The 26,037-nt window shown below is 42.7% G+C and overlaps 2 protein-coding genes across 6 annotated transcripts; one reads left to right on the top strand and one right to left on the bottom strand.

Moving 5' to 3' along the window:
• The first annotated feature begins 545 nt into the window (after window positions 1-545).
• Window positions 546-8,594, top strand: INHA (inhibin subunit alpha). Of its 2 annotated transcripts, XR_015797158.1 has the most exons (3): window positions 599-1,032; window positions 3,378-5,567; window positions 5,731-8,594. XR_015797158.1 is itself a non-coding variant. In XM_007435705.3 (2 exons), the coding sequence occupies exons 1-2, from the start codon at window positions 738-740 to the stop codon at window positions 4,139-4,141; spliced, it is 1,059 nt and encodes a 352-aa protein (XP_007435767.1). In that variant the 5' UTR covers window positions 546-737; the 3' UTR covers window positions 4,142-5,723. The 2 variants fall into 2 exon arrangements, 1 of the variants encoding a protein (XP_007435767.1); XM_007435705.3 differs by lacking the exon at window positions 5,731-8,594 and having other exon boundaries at window positions 546-1,032; window positions 3,378-5,723.
• A 1,314-nt stretch (window positions 8,595-9,908) lies between these two features.
• On the bottom strand, window positions 9,909-18,915 carry LOC103066777 (gap junction gamma-1 protein-like). 4 transcript variants are annotated; one of them, XM_007435697.4, is made up of 3 exons: window positions 18,727-18,915; window positions 11,488-12,648; window positions 9,909-10,715 (listed from the first exon to the last, which is right to left on the bottom strand). In XM_007435697.4, exons 2-3 carry the CDS (start codon window positions 12,629-12,631, stop codon window positions 10,708-10,710), a joined length of 1,152 nt encoding a protein of 383 aa, XP_007435759.1. In that variant the 5' UTR covers window positions 12,632-12,648; window positions 18,727-18,915; the 3' UTR covers window positions 9,909-10,707. The 4 variants fall into 4 exon arrangements, with proteins under 4 accessions (XP_007435759.1, XP_088002457.1, XP_015744856.1 ...); XM_088146331.1 differs by lacking the exon at window positions 18,727-18,915 and adding an exon at window positions 17,601-18,030; XM_015889370.3 differs by lacking the exon at window positions 18,727-18,915 and adding an exon at window positions 16,028-16,430.
• Window positions 18,916-26,037: the final 7,122 nt, after the last annotated feature.

Below are 26,037 nucleotides of genomic sequence, written 5' to 3'. Positions count from 1 at the left end.
GCTAAAGGGTAGAACTTGTATACCCTTTTTAATATATGTTTAAAGGTCATTCCAATGAACCTGAAGCCTTTTGAATGCTAAACTAGGGAGTGGTAGTGTGTGGATTACAAGAGTGTGAGGTTGTGTACATATGTGAAATACTTGTAAGCTGCCTACTAGAGTCTTTGATATAGTATTTGGTGTTATATGAATGATCTAGACCTAGATTGAAAACTGCCTGGGACTGAGAATGATCAGGCCCCAAGAACATAGCACTTTGACAACCCTGAATTTCAGACAGTCTAGGGAGAAACTAAGAAGAATCACCCCTCTGTCACTGCTTCAGTGTTGACAACTCAGGGACTACTTCCATCTCTCCTCCAGAGTACCCTGCTCTAGGTCCTGTCCCCTAGGCAACACTGTCCTTGCATTCCAGACGTCTCCTGTGTTTTGCTGCCCAGGAGATAATATTCATGGCTGGCAGACATTTGCGTCAGTGTCAGATACAGTCTCAATGCCATCATGCCCCAGCTTGGCTCAGTAAAGAAATCAGGAGGCAGAATGAACTGGGTAGGTTAGACTTCCAGGAGGCAACTGAAGAGCCAGACCACCTCACCCGCAAGGCAGGACTTCCCTACACACATTCTGAGCTACCAAGCAATATCTGGGAACAGTGCCTCAGCCTGAACTCTCAGACATATGCAAGAACATTTTTTTCTGCAGGAACTGCACACAGCCTGCCCATTATTCCCTTGCGCATGTTGGACCAGAGCTCTTTGAACATCTTGCCCATGATCAACTCCATGTTGATCCTGCAGCTCTTCTTGCTGGCTCCTGCTGCTGTTGCTGGCTGCAGCAGGGATGAAGTTGACAGGCATCTCATCCTGGCTAGAATCAAAGCACATTTCCTGGAGTCCCTTGGTCCTGTCCCCCATAGCGAAAAGGCCCAAGGGGGACAAAGGGGGCTCCACAGGAGGCATGCCTTGGGCACAGCAGCTGCTCATAGCTGGGAGGAAGAAGACACATCCCAAGTGATTGCCTTCCCATCCAAAGGTAAGCAGAACCATTATTGGAGGAGTCCTGGGTGGGTTGAAACCAAAAGAAAAGAAAAAGTATCCTGATGTACCTGAGAGAAAGAAAGAAAGAAGATAGGGCAGACTTGATTTTATCATCTAACCCATTTCATAAGATGCAAGGACAAGGACAGAAGTCAAGCACATGTCATGGATCCTGCACAGAGCAGGACTAGTTGGACTAGATGATCTTTTAGGTCACATCCAACTGTATGATTCTAAGAAATCATATACCAGTGAACTTCATGCCAGAGGCAAACACACACACATACACACACACATCTTGATTTTAATTCAGCTATAGCAGAAATTTAAGCCAGGTTCAGCAATTCAAATCCTGCTGATGCTGCCAGATCAGAAAAGTTTACACACAGTGTAAACAGAGCTTTCGGGCATTCTGGTGGTTTCTGAATATTTCACTTTTCTTGTAGACCCCAGTTTTCTCTCTAGTTGTTCAGAAGTCCCACTGAATTTAATGCAATTAACGATAAATCCTTACCTGTCTACTTAAACATAGGTCTAATGGAATTCAGTAGGACTTACTGCCAGATAACAAGGCATATTACTTCAGCCACAATTTGTAGTGTTATATTCTTTTATTTGAGAGTCGTTTCACTGAACTCAATGGGACTTACTTCAGAATAGGCAGGTAACACTGTACTGTGACTTAATAATGAACTTGCAACCTAAGCTTTTTGTTACGCTAAAATAAACCTCACTATTTTCAGATTCTGCAGGTACTTATGTGTAGGATTGCCTCCTTAGGGAATACCTTTGAAAGAGACTTTAACTTTCCGCAATCCAGATTATTGACCTGGGTTTGTGTCTGAACAGGAAATGAGATGTAATGATAGTATGCAGAAAAAATGGGGAGGGTAAAGGAAGAGAATCTAAATTCCATAAAGGGAGAAATGGCTCATTGGAAGCATATGAACTTTGATCATGTTATCTCTCTTGCACCCACATATTCTGTAACAGCTTTGCTAGGGCTGCTGCATTGGAGCTGCAAAAGTCTAGATTTTCATTTTACAGGACGAAAGAATTATGTTTTCTGCATCTCTTTTCTGCCATCTAGCAGCTGTCCAGAGTTTTGCAACCCAGTTTTGGCAGCTCTAGCTTGCCCAGCACTTTCTCAGGAATTTAGTATTAACATGCAGGTGTGCATGATGTACACATATATTATGTATTAATGAACAGATGAAAAACATCAAGAGTAAGCCAGGCAATATCTTTACTGGATCCAGTTTCTGCCAGTGCAAGACTTTGCTCTCGTGTTACATGTAAGCATATAATCAGAAAGAGTCCGGTAGCATCTTTTCTGACTAACAAATTTTATTAAAAGGCGTGAGCTTATGCTTTTTAATAAAATGTGTAAATCAGAAAAGGTGCTAGATGTAGACAGAGATGGAGAGAGAGAGAGATGGCAGCATGGAGTTACCAATTGGTTTCTAGAAGGCAGGAACAGGAACAAAATTGTTTGCTAAAATTCAATATGGCAAATAAAGGAAAATTCAGATGAGTCACAAGCTGACTGCTCTGTTTCATGTACCACCCAATGTTTTCTAATTTGCATATTTGAACATTCTATTGCAGGGCATGGCAGGAGTAGCCTTTTAACTTCATTGCTATTCATCAGTTAAAGCAATCACGTTAAGATCCACCCAGCATCAGACATGAATACCTGTGCTTTTCCTAAAAGAAGGCCAGATGCTCATTGCAAACAGCTTCTTGCCTCAGTGTAGCAGGCTAGGAACGCAAGGGGATTGTTCATACAGCACTTGGGCATCTTGAAAATCAGCTTTCCATTTTAACATCTTATTTATTTATTCATTGATTTATCAAATTTATATGACAGCAAGGAGATGATGCATGTTCACAAACTGCACTAAGTCATAATCTGATTTGTGCAGTTTTGGTTTAGCATTTGGGAGAACCCAAATGCGTGGCTTGTACACAATGTTTTCTGGATGTGAGTTCAGCTATTGTGGCTTATTATATAAAAGGTATTTAATAAACGATGGCTTAGTGAAATATACAAACACAGCAACTATCTTGTCAAAGAATGCTGGAGCAAACACAAGGCATGTTTTAAGATTTCATCCTTTCTCTCCCCCAAGAGTGCAAAATCAATGATAAGTCTAAATCAAGACAGTAGCAGGAAGTTCTTTGAAGTAAGGGTTGAACACAAACGCACATTTACAAGGAGTCATCAGCACTCCTTCTTTCTTCCTTCAAGGATCACTTCCCATTCTTCCAGTCTGGGAGAAACAGTTGCCTGCAATATGTAATGCCAATCGTCCCATTAACCCCTCTCCTATTTTGCAGATGTACCCTGTGAACCATCTCAACCGGATGAGCTTCTAGAGGATGAGGGAGTTTTCACCTACATTTTTCAACCCTCAATACATATCCTGAGTCGTGTGGTGACCTCAGCCCAGCTGTGGTTCTACACAGGCCCTGTGATAGTTCAGAACAGCCCCTCGGAAACTGCCTCCAACAGCTCCACACCAGAGGCAAAGATATTGACGCTCTCTGATGAAGGCCGGGTCCCACTAGCTACCATGGCAGTGCCAGCTCCTGAGGGCTGGACAGTCTTTCACTTCAGAACAACCTTCTTCCCTTACCTTGCCCGGAATATATTTGTGCTCTTTATTCGTTGCCTAGGCTGCCCCTGTGTGGCTGATGCTGAAAAAATGCCCTTCCTTGTAGCAACCACCAAACCCAGGGGCCGAGACCGGGCCCGGCGCTCCTCAGTGCCCTGGTCACCAGCTGCTCTCAATTTGCTGCAGCGGCCTTCAGATAATGCTGCAGTCCATGGCAACTGCCACCGTGCTTCCCTCAATATCTCTTTTGAAGAACTAGGATGGGACAAGTGGATCGTGCATCCTAGCAGCTTTGTGTTTCATTACTGTCATGGGAACTGTTCTGACATCCACTCACTCACACACAATCCCAACTTCCAGCTGTGCTGTGCTGCCTTGCCAGGCACCATGCACTCTCTGAGGGTCCGTACCACCTCAGATGGTGGCTACTCCTTCAAGTATGAGACAGTCCCCAACATCCTCACCCAGGACTGTGTCTGCATATAGCAAAGACTCAGCTTTAGCAGTAAAATGCTCTCCTGATGGGAAACTACTGTCTTGCTCAGATCAGTTCACTCTAGACCCTCAGCAACAAGTATCTTCTTCATATGAACCCAGGACCAAAGCACTTCTAGACAGTGCCTTATCTGCTCAATGTGAAGACTGGCACCTTTGCCCTTCACAGCCAGTTTTGGAGGCCCCACTACATCTCATTTGCCCTTGGACTTTATTAACTGAAGCTACAATCAGAATGGAAGACCAATACTGGGGTGAAGAAGCTGCTTAATCTTCTCCTTTTGTTTTGTCCACTCAAAAGTACCTCTGCTTAGCTGCTACCCCACCCATGACAGAAAAAGTGTAAGATCCACATCTTACACTTAAGATGTAAATTCAGGTTGGAGAGGGTGATATTCAGCAGACAGAAGGGATATAATTAAATAGTCTTCCTCCTCCTCCATTTATTCCCTCTTGATGACAGCCCCCAAGGAAAGCAAAAGAAGGCATATACAGTTTGGCCTGAGGGTCCTGGACCTGTGTCTCTAAACAGGACCAGAAATTCTCCCTTGGTCTCCAAAGCTAAAAGGGAGAGTTTCAGGGGTTTCATAATCTGAGGAGAAGAATAGAGGTGGTAGAGATTCTTATCAATCACAGAAAAGCCAAACACTCTTTTTTTGGATTGGCAGCAAGAATAGTACAACTATCTGAGCAGCATAAGGCCAGATAGGACCTAGAATCTGCAGAAAGAATGCACATGGAAAACATACAGACAGGCAGGATATTTATCTTGCCAATCATGCAGCTGAATGTGTCTCACACAGCTAGCTTGCCCTGCAAATTTTCTGAACTCTAGGGATCTGCAAGTTTGTTTCCCTTAAGAAACTGAGGAAAAAAATGCCCATTTTTCATTAATGATCCTCAGTCCTGGCATGCTACCTTTTCACTGTGTCTTTCCTTCCTCGTGTTCTTTCAGACACAGGTTTATCCCTGGGGCTCTACAAAGAGCAAGAAGAAACTTGTAGCAGAGGGCTTACACTTGGCTTCTCAGCCATCCCAGCTCTGATCTCTCTCCAGTGAACTGAAGGCTGGGGAATAGGAAGGGGCTGTTAGAGTGGACTAGCAGGGTTTTCTAGCCAGCATCTCTAATTCCCATAGCTCTTATCAGAATGCTGGGGGAGCAGGAAAGTGGGCCTATTTTATGAAGTATCTGATCAAGAAAAGAGCCAGTTAAGTGCAACAAGTATAGCGTGGTTTAGGAATTGATGATGCCTGCCTTTGCCAGTAGACATTGTCACTTGGTAAACATTCCACCCATGAAGGGAAATGTCAACTTCACTATGAAAATGGCTGAAAGAGAGGCCAATGGTTCTCTAACAAGCGCTGAGGATGGGATGAACCCCTGGAGCCCATTAGAAGTCCTGCCTGCAGCTACCGAGTATCCTTAATGAGAACGTGGTGAGATGGCCCGAGTGTAGGAGTCCCCTTGTTTTGTTAAACTATATCCTAATCAGCATTCATTGTAAAGGGCCAATTAGAAATGTTTCCAAAACAGTGACGGTTAAATAAAGTTTTTTTTTTCCTTAAAAGAAACCCCTCAGTACTATTCAGTATCTTACAAAAAAAGAAAAAGATGCCAGTCCTGGGACATCTCACTTTACTAAAGTGCTCACTTTACTAAACCGATGGAACACAGTATGATGCATGTAAGAAACAAGTATGTTTCAATCTTGATTTCATGTAGGCATTTCAGTGTAAATTCTTGCAGGTAAGTTTCAAAGTATTTGTTGAGGAGAAGGAAGCAGCCGGGCAGAGGATCAATTTGGCCTCAAATTCCAAGAATAGCACTGGGGAGCAGACACAGCAGTGTGAGAGCCAGCCGTGGGTTAGCTGAGATGCTACTGTACTCAAGCCGAGTTATGTTCTGCAGGTAATACAAGCTTTTGTCAATAGATGGCTCCCAAGGCAGATGAATAGAAAATACAGTCAGAGTTCTTTCATTTTGGTTCCCCTCCTTGGGAGGCAACATTGATTTTTGCGTAGCTCAGAGAAAGCAGTGTTTGTTGAAAGAGCAGAAAGGTGCAATTCCTTTTCCCTTTTAAGATTTCGCAGGCAGGGCAGAATGTCACTGTCCAGATATTTCAGAGGTCTCTGTGGCTGTTTGCTCAACCCCATTTCAGCCTAGCATACAGTGCAAACCCAACGTGTGTACTTAATGGCTCAATATACAGGATGAATCCAGAAGTTTCACTTGAATAAACCATGGTTCATTTAACCAAAAGGAAGTGTGTCAGGTGAACACCACCTATGTCTTCTCTAAGGTGACCAAAAAGTGTTTCTGTTCTATTATTCACATTAAAAGTTGCAGGTGTAAGAACAAGGGATTTGGGGGGTATGTTTACTGCATGGTAGGTAACAACACTGCCTCATTCCTTGCCCCCAACTCTGGTAAGTTATGCTGGCAGTGACTATTCTCCAAAATATACAAAGACTGCTGCACAGAAGAGCACTGGACACCGAACAATGCACAGTTCTAATCATCATACCTCAAAAAGGATGGAAGGTAGGATGGGAGAGCCATGAGAAAGGCTTCCCAACATGATTATAGTTTAGATTCTCAGCCAGGAGGCCACAGCTACTGTGGTCTTTACCTTGCAGGAAAGGTGCATGGGGGTTGATGGAAAAATAACAGAAGAGCCATCAAAGAGGGTTATCACCCTCCTGCCCATGCTTGCAGTAGGCTGGCCACTGTGACCCACAGAATGTTGTAGGAGAAGGGCCTTTAGTGTGACCTTACGCTGAAACCCACTTCTTTCCAGAGTTCCACTTCAGAGGCACTCTCCCTGCCATATAATAATTTTCAGGAAAGGCACTATTCTCTCTGCTAGCTTGTTCCGATTTAATAATAAACTTAAATGATTTATGGACTACCCTTCACAAGGTAGTTTTAAAAGACAGAGTGAATTGAACAAATCTGAATCCTCCACCTCTTCTTCTCCTTGCATGTGGCCCAAGTACCTCAATCCAGCCACTTCTCTATGAAGGTGAGGGAGAACTGTTCCAACAACTCGGCCTCCACAACCTGATGCCCATAAGATGTGTTGGACTTCCATAATTGCCAGGTAACATGATTTCAGCCACAGTGGCTGGGGAGCATAAAGGCTGGTCCAACACAGCCAGAAAGCAGCAGGTTGGGGGAATTCACAGAAATTCTTGCAGAGGAAGCAACACAAATCATTGGGGGAATTAGGAGAGCATTAGCAGAACTTTCATTTACTCACACTACAGGATATATTGAAGGAAAAAAGAGGGGTAATGACTATGATAAATTTGCTATGCATAAACACATGGTTGTATCCTGTTGCCAACTTCTAAGCGACTCAGTAAGTAAAACACCCATGGAAAAAGACAGCTTCTTTAAGGTTCAGCAAGCATGCCTACACTGGGTCTGAAACAAGTTTGCCACTTTGGATGGAAATGCTGCACCTCCCTAATACTTTACCTATATAATAAAGTCCCTATTTAACCCTGATATCTCCAATACTGGTCTTAAATAGACAAGTATTAGTCCCATGAGAGATTTTGCCAGTGAGGGAGACAAATGTCCAAACTAATAACATGTGGGACAAGATTCTAAGCTACCCTTTTCTCAAACAAACTTAGGTTTCACATGTGCCTATAATACTCTATGAGGGGAGACTGTTAAGTCTAACTGAGAGCGCTGGGGTGGGGGTGGGGGGAGGATGCCCTAGCAATTTACCAGGGCACAATTCTTTTAAGTATTGATCAGGCTTGCACAAGCAAATGTAGGGCATTGTCAAAACACACTTGGGCTTTCCTTCTCACTTTGCCTGTGCAAACCTATATTTGACAACTATGATGCTGCAAAATTTGAGAACCCCAAGATATATAGATTAAAATGTACAAATTTAATGCAAGCGGTCAACCCTAGCCCCAATACCATCCCACAATAGTGGTTTATGCTCTCATCATTTCTCAACTAGACTAAGGCAATGAGCTCTAGATGGCTCATTTTTGGCTCATTAGCTCCTTTGAAGACCACCCAGAAACTGTAATTGATGCAAAGTACATTGGCTCAGCCACTAGTGGATGTTATCCATCCAAAAGACATTACACCTGTTCTTCAGGCCCTATATTGGTTACCAGTAGGTTTGCTGATGCACTATAAAACCATACATGCAATGACTTGGCACTTAGGTACCTCCAGGATTACCTTCTCCTGCCTGGATTGGCCCATCAAATGTGTTTATCCCAGAAGCTCTTGGTTGTACCCCACTTTTGTGAAATGAGAGGAATAAAGACCACGAAGTACAGTTTCTCAGTTGTTTCTCCTACCTTGTCAAACAGCTTCCCCATAGAATTAAGACTTGTACCATCCCTTCTAACATTCTGGAAGCCACAAGATGGACATTTTTCCAAAGAATTGTGGTTGAATAGTTTGCTATTGCCATCTTTATTTTACTTTGAATTATTTATTATCTGTTATTGTTTTTGTTACAAATTATTTTTCATGTTCACTTTTAATATTTATCCTTGTCTTAATTATTGTTTTAATTAATCTTTACCATGAACACTTTAACTGTTAAATGGAGTAATCAACTGTTCTGTAAACTGCCATCAGCCTGTATTGATTTAATAGTATTGAAGCAGAATGATGGACTGACTGAATCATTTGTTTTATTCATGTGGGGGACACACCAATTCATTTAATATTTTAGGGGGTTGTGGTCCTATACATTCAAGATGACTCTTGGCTAGAAGCATCATACTGAGGGAGGGTGATCATTATGAGGGAGGGTGACCCAGAGATGCAATTTCAAAGCAACATTGCAAGTAAACTATCTTGGACTGATGCCTTATCGTTTAAATGCTGCTTTTCAATCAGGGCCCATTTCCTGCTTCCTCCCTGATATCATTATGACTGTCAGGAAGCACAATTTGGGAAGTCACCCAAAGACACTGAATCCTGGAAGAATCAGGACAAACAAGAGGATTTTTTTTTTAAACTCAACATGTAATTCAATTTTGGGATTTGCTACTACGAGATGTGGTGCTGGCTACCAGCTTGGCTGACTTCAGAAAAGGGTTGGACCAATTCATGAAAATCATAAGAGTCAGTGGCTATTTGCCTTGATGGCAGCATGACTGACCCTGAAGGCCATCTGCTGGGACACTCATGGGCTTCCTTGTGGTTGGCCACTGTGAGAACAGACTGCTGGACTAGATGGGCCAAGAGTCCTATCTGACAGGACACTGCCTATATTCTTACATACTGTTGCCTTGGCAACACCCTCCCTGAAAGATGCTACTGTGTTAAATGGGTCACAACTTTGACTCAGGATAAGGCACTTCTTACAAGACACCCCAGCCCCATCCTAAAATTCACAGTACATTTCATTGCTTTTTGCAAAAAGCAAGACTAAAATGGGTGCATTAAGCTTTCATGCATTAAACCTACTTTTTTTTTTAATGGAAAAGAAATAGCCCAAAATTATTAACTTTATCCTTCCAATAATACACATACACCACTGCCACAGCATTGGAAAGTCCCAAATATTTTAACAGTTCAGCCCAGCTGTAAATAAGGGTGCCTTCTCCTGCCTTACATTACTCATTAGCTGGGATCCCCACCTCTTTCGGCTTCTCAGTTAGTGAGGATTTAGAGTATAACCAAGGCATCCTAAAAGTCCACAACTGTGCAAAATTCTTACTAATTTGTTCTTTTTTTTTTCCTGCAAAAAGAGTCAAGACCTCAGGATTGCTATAAAAAATCTTTTTTTTAACCAAATATATATATGTATATATTATACATCCATATAAAAGAACAAAAATTCAGAACTGTTCCAGTAAATTATAAAAAAAATAAAACATAAAAACACATTTTGTGTCTGTCTCTGAGATGACTCAAACGTGACTCTGGTCCCCATGCCATTTAGGAGGAACCGAGCACAGCACCCCACAGAGGGCAAGAAAGGCAGATGCTGTTCATAAACCAGCATCTTGGAATGCAGCAGAATTATCTTTGGCCCAGCCACCAATCATTTCTATTATCCAGGATCAAGGAAGAGGAAAAGAAAATGAGGGAGTTGACTTGTGTACAGCTGAATCCTGAGGAAAATCCTGGGAAGTTGAAGACGTAAACTGTAATAATATAAAGGGGGGGGGCAGGGCAATTGCTATGTCGCTTTTAATCCAGTCCCATTGGAGAGAGAGAGAGAGAGAAAAGAAACAGAACACCCCCTAGGCAGAACAATAGTACCTCTACAACATGTATAAAAGTAAAAAAATAAGTTTCCCTTTTGGACTCATAAAAAGACACACATACAAAGACTTCTGAAAGTACATCACTACAGCCTCCCCACCCACCCAGATCTGGGATGTGGGGACTCATATTATCTTCTTTTCCCTTATCTTCCACAGAAGTAGGATCAGAGCATATCCTTGTCTCCCGATTCTTCCCTCAGGGCACTTCCACATATCAGGCTAATGAACACACGTATGCACATGCTTTCAGTTCCCCCCATTTCTTCTTGCCACCTGGGCAGTTGTCCAGCGCTTCAGAGACCTGGAAATAAAATGGAGGAAAAGCATTAGAGTTTCTCACTCCAATCCCTGATGAACAGACTCTGTCCCCCACACATGCATTTGCTCTTGGGGGGTTCCTAGCTAATCCCCTGGGGATATCTTCTTCCTATTCTGCTGCTTCACACCATATAGCAGCTGAGATTTAGCCATCAGCTTCCATGCATGTTTTTTTCTACGCCAGACTTTTCATGCCTGCCCTAGCAAACAGCAAAAATCTGACAGCTGTGGAAAGGGCAAAACAGCTCCAGCAGTTCAAACCTCATGGAGAAATTATGAGAAGTACTATTGTAATTATAATCTTTAATAAAAAGAGAAATTATGAGAAGTGTATGTATTACTGATGCGATTCAGAAGAACTACCAAAACCGCTCCAATCGTTTCCCCTCAGTGTCAAATTCGGCCTTCCACCAGGCTCATTTGCCGTACGTGGTTGCCACTCACCAACTTGAGAAGGGTCATCTGGTGAAAAAAATCTGACTGATCTGCTCTGTCTCAGGCATGTTGCAAAAGCCAGCCTTCTCAGCCAAGGGAGCCTAGAGGCACACTTGCTTCAGAGAGCCTATAAATGGACCCAACACCTAATAGCCCCCAAGAAAGCAACCATTCACACTAACTGCTCTTTAAGCATAACCATGTTTAGATTTAGAATAAGGGCTCTTGCCAAGATAGTCAATTCTTGCTTGTCGATGGTTGACTTTTCTAAGACACTGGCACTGAACTCCAAATGAAAGCCTGTTCCTCACCCCACTTACCACTAGTTCGTTCACAAGCTGCCCCTTCCTTCTCATGGGCCAAGTTGAGGCGATTCTGCTCCGCCGCCAGCCCATTAGATTCAGGGCTGCTACTTCGCAAAGGGCTGGCGGTACCCTCCGGCTGCAGTTGAAAGGCCATTTCTAGATGCTCCTGGGCTATCCTGAGGTGCTTGTGCAGTCGCTCCAATTCGTGGCCGGGGAGTCTTGATGCCACAGGGTAGCGCTCGGTAGCCATGCCTGCCAAGCTCTCTCCCCTGTAGCCCAATTTGTCCTTGACCAACTGGCCCTTGGAGGGCTCTTTTTTCAGAGAATGGTAGGTTGGGGGTGCAGAGGGATCCTTCTGGGCATACTGGGGCTTTGGGGGTGGAGCATCTTCCTTATTAAGGCCGCGGAGTGCATCCCGGATCCCGCCAAAGCCCAGATGGAAGAGCTCACAGACATTGAGAAGCAGGCAGAGCCCACTCACAGCATACATGATGAGGAGGAAGATGGTTTTCTCAGTGGGGCGAGAGACAAAGCAATCCACCGTGTGAGGGCAGGGGCTGCGTGTGCATACATAGGAGGGGTTAACCTCAAAGCGGTAAAGCACATACTGCCCCATCAGAAAGCCCACCTCAAATGCCGAACGGCAGAGCAGCTGCAGCACGTACGCAGTCATCAGACCATCGTCCTTGATGCGCCGGCGGCCATCATGTTTCTGGCTCTCGGACTCCTTCACCTCCCTTTCGGGCTCGATCTCCTCAAAGATCATGGGGTCCTCCTCACCATTATCCTCTGCCTCCTCATAATCACGGACAGCACCACGTCGCACCACAGGGGCCCGGCTTTTCCGAGGGGGTTGGCGTGAAAGCCGGTGCAGTGCAAAGCCCAGGTACATCACTGAGGGAGTGGCTATTACAATGATCTGGAAAATCCAGAAACGGACGTGCGAAAGGGGTGCAAAGGAATCATAGCAGACATTATCACAGCCTGGCTGCTGTGTATTGCAGACAAACTTGCTCTGTTCATCGTAGTAGATAGACTCGCCACCTACAGCAGTCAAGACAATGCGGAAAACGATTAACACAGTCAGCCACACCTTTCCCACAAAGGTTGAGTGCTGGTTGATCTCCTCCAGGAGGCGCGTCAGGAAACTCCAGCTCATCTTGGCTCAGCGTAGGCCTGCAGCCAGGAAACACAATAGGCAAAAGGGTAAGCTGAAAGAAATATGTCAGATGATTCCACTCTATAAGTCATGTCCCTTCCCCACTCGTCTCCCTCCACCCCTGAAAGCATAAAGCATTAGGGAAAACTGAAATAATAAAGTGTTGAGATAAGAAAATAAAAGGGAAATACTAAAGGATACAAGCAGAGCAATCCTGGAGTGGCAGCAGTAGGGAGAGTCTGCCTTATGATCTGTCCGGAACAAAGATGTTTTTCCCCCCTTCTTTCATCTCCCATTGCCCAGAATAAGAAGAATTAACTGCCGAAATGTCAGGGTTAGTGAATCTCAGAAAAATGCTTGGGGGTGATGTCAGTAGAGAAGGGGACTTGTGATCTATGACCTTCCCTGACACAACTCCAGAAGACTTTATTTTAATCCCCAATGGGGATGAAACAAGAGTTTTCTGATGCTGCATGACAGGGATCCCCAGCAACACATGTGCCATCCTGCCCCAAGGCCTTCTTCTCCAGCAGCATAGCATCCAAAACATTGGGAGGGAAGTAAGTGGCTCGCCTTCTCTAGTACTTTAAGGCTTCCTTCCTTCCTTTTAACAAAACCACATAAAACCGACATCATGTCATCCAAAACTTTATGTTTATGTATTATTATAAGCAATAACTTCAAGAAGCTTTTTCAAATGCTTGTAAGAAAACTTTCCCGGAAAATTCAACAGTTTTAGATTCTGAACGTTTCTTTTGAATCCTCATGGGCTTCAGTACATGTACAGGAACTAAAATACACTAAGTTCTTGCTTGCTATCTTGTTTCTTGATTTGAACTGCATATTTTTCAAAGGCAAATCAGTTGCATTCAAATGAAATCTAAGATTTCATGAGATGACCAACTATAATAAGACCTCAGTGGATCTACCTGATATCATATGAGATTTTGGACAAGGACCACAAAATTGATTAGACTTCACCTCCAGGAAGAAGTTAACAATAAACCACTTCCATATTGTTGTTAAGAAAACCACAGCGACATGTCTTTTATGTCACCAGAAACCAAGCTTGACTCAAAGCAGACTACTTTTATTACAGTTCATTGACTTATTTATAGGGAGCCATACAGAGAGATTATCTGATAGCTGAAATAATATTTAAACTTCCCTTTAGGAGCCTTACATTCTTATAATTAAAGTATTTAATCAGGATTTATCCAAACATATCTTCTACTTAAAAGATGGGGAAATTCTCAAATTTGAAAATGGTTTTTCCCCAATCTTCCCAGTTTCTTTCCCCAGGCCTTCACAAAGCACTAAAACAGAATGACATCAAGCTTAATTTCATTTCCTCAAAAAAATTAACTTCAGTTTTGAAAACATCTCTAATGCTCTGCCAATTGACCACCATACAGTCTCCATAGCAACTGAGTACAACTTTACCTTTTTAAATGTATTCTAGCCAATAATTATACATAAACACACATACACTCACATAGATGATTGGAAACACGAGAATTCATAGAGGCAAACAGACGAAATACAAAATTGGCCATGGATTCTTGCCAGTTTAACACATATTGGCTACCATACATTGTTTAAAAGGTGGCAATTTGTCACCCCCAGAATAGACTTACAACATATTTCTGAAAGCAGTTGCTGCTTCCCTTCCTCTTTTCTCACAGTTCATAGACTCAGCTCAAGGCAAATTCATGGTCTTCTATCACTACTGGCAGCTTCAAGGGATCCAACTTGGGTTGAGATATGGCACCTCGGAGGAGAAGGCATCTCACCTCTAGTCCTCACCTAATCTTCCTCTCCCAAATTAATATTGTCTCTAAAGGAAAAACAAAGGCACAATTCAGGTGCCTGTATGTTTCCTTGGGGCTGGATTCCATGTAAATTCTAACCCTCCCAGCTAATTGTAATCCTCTCCACCAACAATATCAGAAGATGCTTTTTTGTACTGAAGGCAAAGTGTAAGTTCAGCACAAGACACCATCTCCCTAAAAACTCATAGACTTCACAAAACTTCATACATAAGGCTGAAGGGATGAGTCAACCAAACTGGACAGAAGCAATGAACTGCAAGGGTGAATTTTTAGTAAAGTTTTTTCCCCCTGTTCCTTCACTGTCCATTTAGCCCTAACATCAATGAAAGAGGTTTGGCAACAGCTCCTTCTGTGAGTCAGTATGTCTCAGCTGTTGGATGGATGCCACATCCTGGTACACTGGGATGGGCATGACGCTCCAGTGCTCACATACAATGTGTCCTGAAGTAAGGGAGGTACCCATAAAAGGATGCCACATAGCAGGAGCCGTAAGCCTAGGGCATAGTTCTGTTCTGCATTTACACTTGCTTGCCCAGGTCAAAGGTAGCATGCTCCCTAATGAGCACCGCTTCCTACTCCCATCATCCAAAGTGAGGAGTACCGTAGTCTATTTGAGCATCAAACACAAGACACTGAGCCCAAGTTTCCAGATGGGAATACAGATCTGATCAAGGAGCAAGTCAAGACCCTTGACTTTGCCAATCACAAGAAGTTCTAGATTATCTCAGTTCCACTTGCAACTTTTTTTCCCCAAGAAATCTCTTTAATCAGCTAATCTTGGGTGATAAAGCCAGGTCATCTCAAAGTACCCAAACAGAAGCAATGAGAAATGCTTTCATTCTGCACTTTCCTTAATAGCAGGAGAATTTGCTTATGTCTTTCCACCCATTCCAGGAGATGATGCTTGAGGACATCATCAGTGCACAACTTAAAAATCATTCTTTGCTCTATTTTTTGTATTTGCATTTTTTTCTTACCCCTGGAAAGAGAAAGATCCTCAGGAGTAAAAGTGAAGGACTATTCCTAAAAGGTTCATGTAAACAAACAATGTCGTTGGGGAAACAGTGAAACATTCCACTAATTTTAAAGGGACAATCCTGGGAGTGTGCCAATTAACCCAAGGTTAATTCAGAAGGGTTAGGGTAGGCGCACACAGGATTGTTTTAGCAATGTCATATATTTGGAGGTACCTATGCATATAGAACACATTCTTATCAATTGTTCAGAAAATATTCTTTGAACTCACAGAAACTCATTTACTACAAGACTTGGATTCCCCCCAAAACTTGATTTTTTAATAATAAATGAGTAACACATGATGAGTAACACATAAAAACTCACAGTCTTTCCGGTTTCCAAATTAATTCTCAGATGAGTGTTCTACCCTAAATCGGTCACCTTAACATCTTTAATATGTCATCAAATCCAGCTGACTAACCCAACAGGGATATTATCACTTGTTTACCTAATCAGCACTAATCAGCAAAAGAACTAGGAATCTCGATGTCTGCCAGAAAATATGTATAGCAGAATAAAAATTAAATTTACCCAAAAGCATACATACAGATGACCAGATGCGTGGGACAGAGAGCAGAATGTCCTGAGTCAGGATGAGGGAGAGGGCAGAAGTCCAGGAGGAGTTCTGAGGCAGTTGCCTTTGGCTCAGATCTTTAAATATCTCCTTTAAAGAAGCGAGATAACAGATATTCTCCCTCACTTCATAACTCAAGTTGCACTTTAAGCTCATTTACTGATAGCAAATTCAAAAAAAAAAAAATTCAAAATACACTGGTTATCAAGGTATCTATGCGCAAGTTCAGTTACAAAAGCCTTGAAGGCATCCTAGTAAGAACTTGGAGTTTTCCTGTTTGCTGCTTCCAGAGGTGGGAGAAGACTGATTTGAATCTGTTGCTAGACAGCATCAAAAAATGACCATTACCACCAAGCACCCTGTTTCCTTAAACGACACATCTGAAACAGAAAGTTTGGGGGTAGCAACAGTGAATGTGTGTGTGTACGAATGGCTGTAAGCTTTGTTCTATTCCCAAGACTCAAAACAAGCTTGTAAATCCCATCAAATACCTCCCCCCCGCCCACCATCTCTGGATGACAGATCTTGGACTTGTAATAAATAAAGCAAATTAAACGAGATCCTGGGAGCCTGTGTCTGTCCCACCCCCCACCCCACGCTATATGGAAACTCCACTTAAACATTTCTAACGCAAGGAATATTTTATGCTCAACTATGTCCAAAATAAAAATCATGTAATATGAGAAGGCACGCTCAGTGTGAATAGCTGTTTCAGAGCATTCAGAACTCAATTACTTCAGTTTAACAAATGCACTTTGTGTGGACCCAGCATTATTTTCCTTAAGCACACAATGCAGGCACTTAGGAGCTACCCAGCTTCCAAATGAACTCTGGGCTTAGGCAGTTTTGCAATCAGTTCATGCTCCTTGTGGCTAAGAAGAATGAATACTATGCAGGGTCTAAAGCTCTCTGTCCAAGGAGAGTCAACAGGTTTCCTCTCAAAAAAAGGACAAGTGAATGGAGTCAAGAACCACCCTAGAAGATTTCTAACTTAACTTAAATGTATGGCTTCATTTACTGTCTACAGGTGCAAGTGTAGCAATAATCTTAAAATTGCAGTTTACAGTCTGGGATAAGTAATAACTCTATCCATTCAAATAAATCTTGTAAGTCCACAGAAAATTACTATCGTATTCTCTACTAGTCCTTCAGGCATGTAAGGAAATGGCATAAGGATGGCCTGAAAGAAAAGGCCAGGGGTGAGGAAGGGAAGAATTTTTCTTCTAGTTGCTTTAACAATTTTCAACTCCATATCACTAGAGTGGAAAAATTTGTCTCCTCTCCCCTTCATTCTTTTAGGAAGCAAGTGGTGAGTTAAAAAAAAAAAAAAAATTATGCAACATCAACAAGATCCCCAGGAAATGTCCTTACCCCTAGAACCGCAGTTTTGCTACCTGGACAAAAGTAATTTAGATTGTTCTGATAAGCCTTGTTTGCTTGATCAGATAACAGCATTCGCAAATACCAATTACACAGTCAGTTTAACACCTCCAGAAATACTAATTTGTGCAACTCTCCAGAACCAGATACTCTCCACACACCTTACCCTTCAGTGTTCAGAGTCCTTAGCCTGCACAAAGGGGCACTCTTCTTCAGAACTCAAGGCATCTGAAGAATAGGAATACTATTAAAATTCAAAGGAGGGGGGAGCAAGAAGCTGCCCAGGATAAAAAAAAATGGTCAACACCAGCCATGTGCCTGGAGCCAAGGAACATCACAGAACCGATTGGCTTAGACTCCTGCCCAAGAAAAGAGACAGCACGATTCTGCCAAGTAAGTGAGGGGTGGACTTTCCTAGGCACTCTACCTCAACCAGATGTACCGAATCCCATGTGGGTATAATCTTGGACATTATGTCCAGCCTCCTCTCACCCATTATTGTACATAATTTCAAGTACTGACTGCCAACTGGACACTTCCTACCAAACTGGGGTAAACATCTGCTTCATAAAACGTGAAGCACTTTAATATTTAACTGCTAGCTCTGAAGCCCCAGGTCGATCATTCTGCCCCCTCTCCAATTAAACGTTACTCTCTCTCTCTCTCTCTCTCTCTCTCTCTCTTTTTTTTTTTATCTTGCCCCAAATTGATTTTGTTCCCAGGGGAACAAGAAATGATTAAAATAAGCTTGGCGTTAAGGATGTTTGTGATTTGAATCAGGGGTGGGGGGAGGATGGCACCAGGGTCCGGAGCAAAATGAGGGGGGGGGTCGCGTTTGTACAATCGGGAGCCCAAGAGCACGATCGCGGGCAGAGGAACGGCACTGCGATCACGGCTCGAAACGATGCATTTCGAAGAATAGCATTACTGTCTCGCACAAAGAAATCAAAGTCTTCCAACGCATAACGGGAGAATCGACTTTTAAATCCTCCTCCTTTTCGGAGAGCGCAACCACCCCGAAACCCGAGAATGAGGGAAAGGCCATGAACCCGATCCTGTGGGGGCTGCTGCTCCTCCAACTCTCAAGAAACCCCAACGTGACCCCCACTCTTCCATTCCCCTCCCCGGGAGTTCCCTGTTAGCGGCAGAGCCCCTCCGCCGTCTCGACGCGCAGCGGGACTGGGCTCACTGCAGAGGGACCGCGTTGCTTCGGGAAGGCAGAACTCCCCCTACCCCATCCCATCCCATCCCATCCCAAGAGGGCTTCCCCAACATCCTGGAAACCCACTTACCGGATAACCGCCCGGCAGTCCTCACAAAGACGCGCGCCTTGTGCAATCGCGCTTCTCCCGCCCGCCCGAACAAAGGGGCTGCAGACGGTCACCGCCCCCCGCCCCTTTTTCCTCCTCCTCTCCTCCCTCCGCTGGAGCACCCGAAGCTGACTAATGAGAGATCGAGGTGAGCGGGCAAAAAGCCCGCGTGCCTCAACGGGTGTGTTACACGTCGACAGATATTCCCACCCCAGTTAGCGTGGTCGCACGCGGCCCGCCTTCTTTGTCGATCTCAGCGGCGCCGGGGAGGAAAACAAACTTTCCTCCAAGGAAAAGAGGCAGTTCGCTGCGGGGGAAGCGGGGGGGGGGGGGAGCCGAGACTCGCTCTTGTTTTCATGGCGGTGGGGGGAGGAAGTATCGCTTTTTGTTCAAGAGTAAGTTATACTTCGAACCAGTTCGGCGGCATTGCGGAATCCACAAAAGGGATAACCTAGTGAGTCATGCACGTCTGACAAACCAGAGTGATGACTGTGCGGACGGCCGTAACACGACGGGGAATAAAAGTAATCACACTCGTATGAATTGGGAAATGACCGGTCCAGACATCATCGCTGTGCTTTTGCCAGCTTCACTAATCTTTCGCCCTGGGAAAAGCACGTGCAGGAGAAAGTTGCGCCGCACAGAGGCGGGACTTGAGACGGTTTGCTCTCCTGTCGATTTCAGGAGCGGTAGGAATTGCGAGTGTCCGGAGAGCTGCGCTCTCGCCCGGCGCCCGCGGTCCTCTTCAGCGGCGGCTGCTCTTCGGTCCGTCGCGCTCCTTGTCCGAAAAAACTGGCTGAGCTACTTGAGACGCGCTGGGACTAGCTCAGCGTCTCCTTCGGTCCTCTGCCGCACTGGCACAGGAGGACAAAGTAACCGAAAGGGCAAACAAAACCTGCAGGCTAGTTAAAGGATCTGATATAATGAACCGGTCAGACCGTGGATTCCCTTCGAAAGAAGGCGGACTTCGCAGCATCAAGACGCTGTTTCCATACTGCAGCGCATACATTTCCAGACCCGGACCTGCGATTGCATGGCAAGGATCCAAACCCATTTAAAGCACAAACGCATATTTTTATGGTCGTTAAATTAACCACTGGTTCCTTACTGATCACTCCTCCATTAGCTAGAAATTGCAGAGGGTTTCATTCAAATTTCTCAGATACATTCAACCCCCCTTTGAAAATATGCATTGGGAGAGGGGGGTCTTAGATGTTAACGCTGAGAAAAGGAATTCTCTAGGCCATGCCCAGAGAAAGAAGTATGGAGGGCCTGTCGACCAACTGCTAGGAGCGACAAAGGAACCAGCGAAAGGGTGGTGGATTGGCTGAACCTTTTAGGCCAGGATCGCTCAGATCGGATTCAGATGTGCTGCTCTCCCACCCTTTGCAGGCTTAGATCAGAAGAAGGTTTGTGCTGTCACATCCATGATCAAGCTGTGCCTACTAAACCAAAGATCCTGAAAGCAGAAATCTTGCAAGCTCATGTGTATTCTGTTCTGCTAATTATTTAAGTAATAGTCTTACTTAAAGAACAACATGCCAGGCAAATCACAGAGAAACTGAAAAGAGACATGTATATTACACGTGCAATGTCATCCTATTATGATTCCTCATGAGCAAATCACTCAGAGTTCCAAGCAGAGTTGCATAGATGTGCTATCCTCCTCCTTGGCAGAACTCTGCAAAAATGCAATACCTTCTAGAAATGAAAACAATTCTTTTGAGGTATTAATTTTTTCTACTTCTCCTTCCTTCCCTTTGCAAACAGAAATATTTAAAAATATTTAAAATATTTAAAAGAGATTTTTTTGTTGGCAGAAATTTGAATTGTAACTATTTTTTCTCCATTCCCACATAAGTTTTCAAGCTAACACATATCACAATGAGCTGGGAAAATGCAGAGCTTATTTTCAACCAAATTGCAGAAGTATACTGAGGGGTAATAGATTTCCTTAGTCCACATAGGGAATATTCTATCAATTTAGAAATCTTACCCGAAGCATCAGTAAAAACCCTGGATGGCTAAAATGGAGCTGCAAAGTTTGGCATCTACAGCTATAGCAATCCTAAACGTCTGTACTGAGCAGATTGTTATTTTTAAAGCAATATAGGACAGGACCAGAATGCCAATGTAGAAAAGAATGTTTTAAGTATCGCAATCTATATATGTCATATGCTTTTGGATACTGTACTGGATATTAATAGACCATCAAATAGATTCCTTCTACTGTTTTTGTAAGCGTTTTCTTTGTGAATGACAGGATTTTACTCCTATTTCTACACATTTGAGTTCTGCTGTGAAGGAATTCTGTTCTCATTGAAACTGCAAGTAACAATAAAAAAGTCAAAGCTCATTTTCCCTGAGAATGATGTTTGAATGCCTGTAACTTACATACCCTTACCAAGTCCATTGCAGGACATTTTTTTAATTTTTTTAATTAATTTTTTAATTTTTTAATTAATTTTTAATTTTTTAATGAAAGCTGCTCATTTGCTAAAGTTACTTCTTCTTCTCAATCTAGCTTTAAGCACCAAATATCTGTCCTTTGACTCTAATACTGATTTCACATGTTGTAGTAACCCATGGTTTAAATAGGATTTATTCATAAACCATAATTGGCTGGGTTTATACACTGCAATGCATAAACCATGATCTATAAGTCACAAGGGCTTATGATCATTACAAGATCATACAACACATTAAATAAAACTAAAAAAAAAACCAGCACAGTGCAAAACCCCAGCCTTTTTAAAGGCCGCAATCCTGCTGAGCATTAACTATGTAAAGCCCAACTAAACAGTGAGATTTATTTCTCAGTGGATTTCTGTAGAATAAGTATTTGAAAGCCATAATAATTAAACACACTAAACATTCGTGCATCATTTGCAGAATATTACTGTCTTTTCTCGACATTACAGTTGCTACAGTAGGGATGTTTTCATACATTCCAAAAAAACTCTTTTTCATTTAATTCTTGCAACTGCAATTCAACTGAAGAATCCCAACATTGGCTCCAGTGCACATTCACTTTGAAACAGCTTTGTGACCACATATGCTAACAAATAGTACAATCAAATTGTATTTCAAAGCCAATGAACTATTGGATCCTTAATCTTTCTTTTATGCTGTGGGTAAACTCTGCTCTTAAATTCTGTGGGTAAACTCTGCTCTTAAATTCTACAAGGGTAGCTAGAGTCAAGTCATTTTTAGCAAGAACAGTTGCAGAAGCATAAAGTACAATCCAAAAAGTACTTAAGCAGGATTGTTTGCTACCACTGTTCAGCCAAACATTCAGTCAAATGTTTATTTGAATAAGTAAAAAAATGTCCTGTGTTGTTTACCTGCTTGACTCACGTGCTTTCTTAAATCACAGTTGACTGGATTCACAGTTGGCTGGACAATTGTGAGCCGCTCAGAATCAGATTTAGTTGGAATGATGTGCAAGCCTGGAGGAAGGGAAGGGAAGGGAAGGACAACTTGATTACTATCAGAAGTAGGCTGAATGTTAATGTAACTCTATTCAGATTTTTAAAAAACAAAGGTAACAAAAGTTTTTAAAAAAAATCTTAAAGGACAGCATTTAAAATGCTAATAGCTTGATAAGCAAGGAAGTAGCTAATTTACATTTTGCAGAATTTCAGGGAGCAATGACCATCAGGGAGGAGTAATCCTTCTGGTGAGATAGTGTGCCTTGGCCTGAGTGGGATCATATGACATCCGAGCCACATTTTTAAAAACATTAATATTTCTTAGACTGTTCTTCCAAAACTAAAAAAGAAAAGAGGCATGCATCTCTTGCAAAGAGACACAAAAACAGACAGATTTTCCAAATGGGAAGTATTCTAAGTATTCTCTTGATTGGGTTGAATTTGAATTCTGAACTTTGCACTTTGAAATAAATGTTTTAAGCCTTTGGGGGCGGGGCTGAATTTGTGACAAAAGCACCAACACTGATCTACTTAAAACTGAAGTAATTTCCATTGAGTTTATTTATTCATTCATTCATTCATTCATTCATTCATTCATTCATTCATTCATTCATCATATTTCTATAGCTGCCGGTCTGACAAAAATGAATCTGAGCACCATACAATTTTAAAAAGCCATAAAATAAACATTTAAAAATATTCCACAATTAAAAAACATCAATATTATTAAAAGATAGAAGACAGTATTTTTGATATTACAGGCAATGTTGCCACATCAGCAATTCATCATTTCCTTGAGATCCCCTTGATCTTTGAGTTGAATTAGATTTGTGTCTAGATTTCAGCCCAAGCCTCCAAACTGAGAGAGGGGTATAGATATAACACTGTGACACTCCAACTGATACAGAAGTGCAACTTTCTGATAATATAAACATGCCTTTTCCCCACATTAGCTGTATAGGTAAGGTTGCCTGGATCTTTCAGTATAAATTAATGAGAAAATAATATAACCTCTAGAACTTCACAGTGGAAGAATATTTTCTGTACAAAATTGTATGCTCCCAAAAAGGCCTAAATACTTGAAAGCAAAAGTAGCTTTCACCCACATCAGCATTTTAGCAATGACCTGCTACCCAGTCATACTGACAAGCATGCTGGGTGTAAAAATATCAGTTTGCGTGGCCATTCCTCATTTTCCATGGTTGCAACATCTTAAGTCTCAGTGTTGGTCTCAAGAACTTGAGTTTCCTTAGTTTGTTCAACAGCTGTTGCCAGCTGTTGAATCTTGGAAGTTGAACCATTTTAGTGACTTGCTATAGGTGTAGTTTTAACTCTCCCCACTTTAAGAGATGTTTGTATCCCCCTTGGATCTGGCAGGAGTCCAGCTCAGCAGTTCAATTCCATTCTGGAAGCCCAATCAGCACTTGCTTGATTTGCAAGACTGTCCTTTTCTCACAAGGACGGGTTTCAGATAATGTGCTAAATGACTTAAGAGGGAGTGATTTGGACTTAGCATGCTATGTGAACTCAGCCATTTGTAGTATATCTAACAAATGAGGGCTTAGCTTAGCACACTGTGCAAATCCCTCAAGGTTCTTGCCCACCAAGATTTCTCATCAGGTTTAGCTTTAGAGAGCACCAGAAGGCCTCTGGGGGCTTCAAAAGTCAGTGATATGCCAAAAAAATCCCCAAGAAGCTTCTCCTCCCAAGTCTATTGCTCTTCTGAGGAAAGAAGGAGGTACAGTATTTGTTTTTCAGTTGCTATGCAATCTTCCAAGGAAGAAATCTCTGTACAAACAGAGGACCGTCTTTTTGGCAATAGGCAAGTTCAGAGCACTTGCTTCCTGGTAACTTTGGCAGTCACTGTGGTCAGGTACAAAAGACAGCACAGCCTGGTGATTCAACATAAGTCAAGTTCATGCTGCTGCAAAAGCATATTTGAGGGGGGAGAAACCCCCCCCCCCGTCTTCTTTGAGGCCAGAGGTAGGGAAAGAGGGCTGGCTTTGAGGCCTCTCCTCCTGGGGTTTGCGGAACAAAAAACAGGAATGGAAAAAGTTGATCAGTCAGTTCTGAGAGAGGAGAGCTGACAACCAAAGGGAGGAGGTTGGTAAGGGAAGGGCTACTGCCATAAGCAGACACAGGAAGTGACTCCCTTGTGGTCTGCAGTCCAAGAAACTTGTAGAAAGCTTTGTTCACTTCCTCTCTTCCTCACCCTCTCTCAGCCATGTGCAAATACCAACCCTGTCTAAAAAACAGAATAGAGGTTACTAAAAGGTTGGAAGAGTGGAAGCCATGGAGCAGCAACTCAAGATAGGCATCAAATTCTTTTCTATACTTGTCTCATCTGCCCACCGAACTCTACCTCTCTCCCCAGTCTTGTTTGTTTTTCCTAATGGAGGTGAAACTGGAAATGGGCCCCATAGGGCGAACTAGGTAGTGCTGAAGCTGTTCCAGGGGGCAAAAATAGGGGGCAGAGGAAAGATTCGGCATCTGTTCTTCTATTTTATCTGCTTTAAAGCAATCCCAGTCTACCCACTGCTTTTCAAGCTTTGCAGCCCAAGCTTTTTTTTTTTTCAAACCTTTGCCCCCAAATCCAACGGATACTATTATTTTAAAACAGCACTTTAGGAAATAGCCCAAAGTTAGGGCACCTGTGAAACAAAGTCTCCTTTAGTGGAACTCAACTCTTCTTAAGACTTCTAAGTAGTTTTCTTGGTCTTCCGTTCAACTAATAATTAGGCCTGACTTTGCTTAGCTTCTGAACGCAGACACAGTTCACCAGGTGCTTCCATCTGCTGTAGTCCTACATATATTTTTTTGCACTCCAGCTCCAGGGAGTCCTGAAGTTTTGCAATAGATGAGAGTTGGAATCTGGAAAGCCACAGATTCCAATTCATATCTGTGGGTCAGGGCCTTTCCAAGTGCTCTGGCGCTTTGCCACAGTTTGGACGCTCAAGCTGTTCTTTGTATGGTATCATCAGAGTGTGGCAACACAAGAGAAGAATTAAATTGGAGCTACTAGCACTACAACTGATTCTGTGTCAGCCACATGATCCCTACTAGTACCATAGCCCAAAGAAGCATAAATAAGGCAGGATTGGGCATTGAAAAGAAGCCTTGACTTTTCTTTGCAACTAGTCTGTAATTCTAAAGTGGGCAATTAATGGGACAGTGTATTGCTAGTTTTACTAGGAGGTAAGGAGATAGCTTAAATAGATAACACAGGATGTTCTATCTTGATTGGTTTAGCAAATCAAGAATATCTCTGAAAAGGTTTTTAACACTAGCCGTAGTGCTAAATAGATGACAAACCTTTCCCAAGCTAATCAGCCCTCACAGAGAAGCACCCTGCTGTGTCTGTTCCATGCTTGTATATGAGGACCTTTCTCTATTTGTCTTCACTGAAATTCCATTTACATCAGATGCTTTTTGCAGACATTAATGGATGTGACTTTAACAGGTGAATAGACTACTTCATGGTTAAAAAAAAGAATTAGTGTGACTTTTATTCCATTAAGCTATGTAAGATAAAGTTGCCAAAACATCCCCAAACAACAGAGACCAGCTGTATCACTTTATGGCTGCAGGGAGCTCATTCAGTATGTCATCTTCTGAGATCCTCACAATGTTCTCGAATAACACAGGTAGACCCCACTTAATGAGTGCCCTGTTTAGCAACTTTTCAAAGTTATGACAGCACTGAAAAAGTAAGTTCATGACCAGTCCTCACATTTATGACCATCACAGCAACCCCATGGTCAGGTGATTGGCATTCGGACACTTTGCAACCAGCAGGCATTCACAACCATTGCAGCATCCCAGGGGTCACATGATTGCCATTTGTGCACTTCACAACCGGCTT

The sequence above is a fragment of the Python bivittatus genome, unplaced genomic scaffold, assembly GCF_059951505.1.
Source record: "Python bivittatus isolate LINGU-HERP-01145 unplaced genomic scaffold, Pbiv_v1 ctg000480_np1212, whole genome shotgun sequence".
Lineage (NCBI taxonomy): Eukaryota > Metazoa > Chordata > Lepidosauria > Squamata > Pythonidae > Python > Python bivittatus.
The sequence above is the reverse complement of the archived record's forward strand: the minus strand, read 5'-3'. Positions and strand labels throughout refer to the sequence as shown.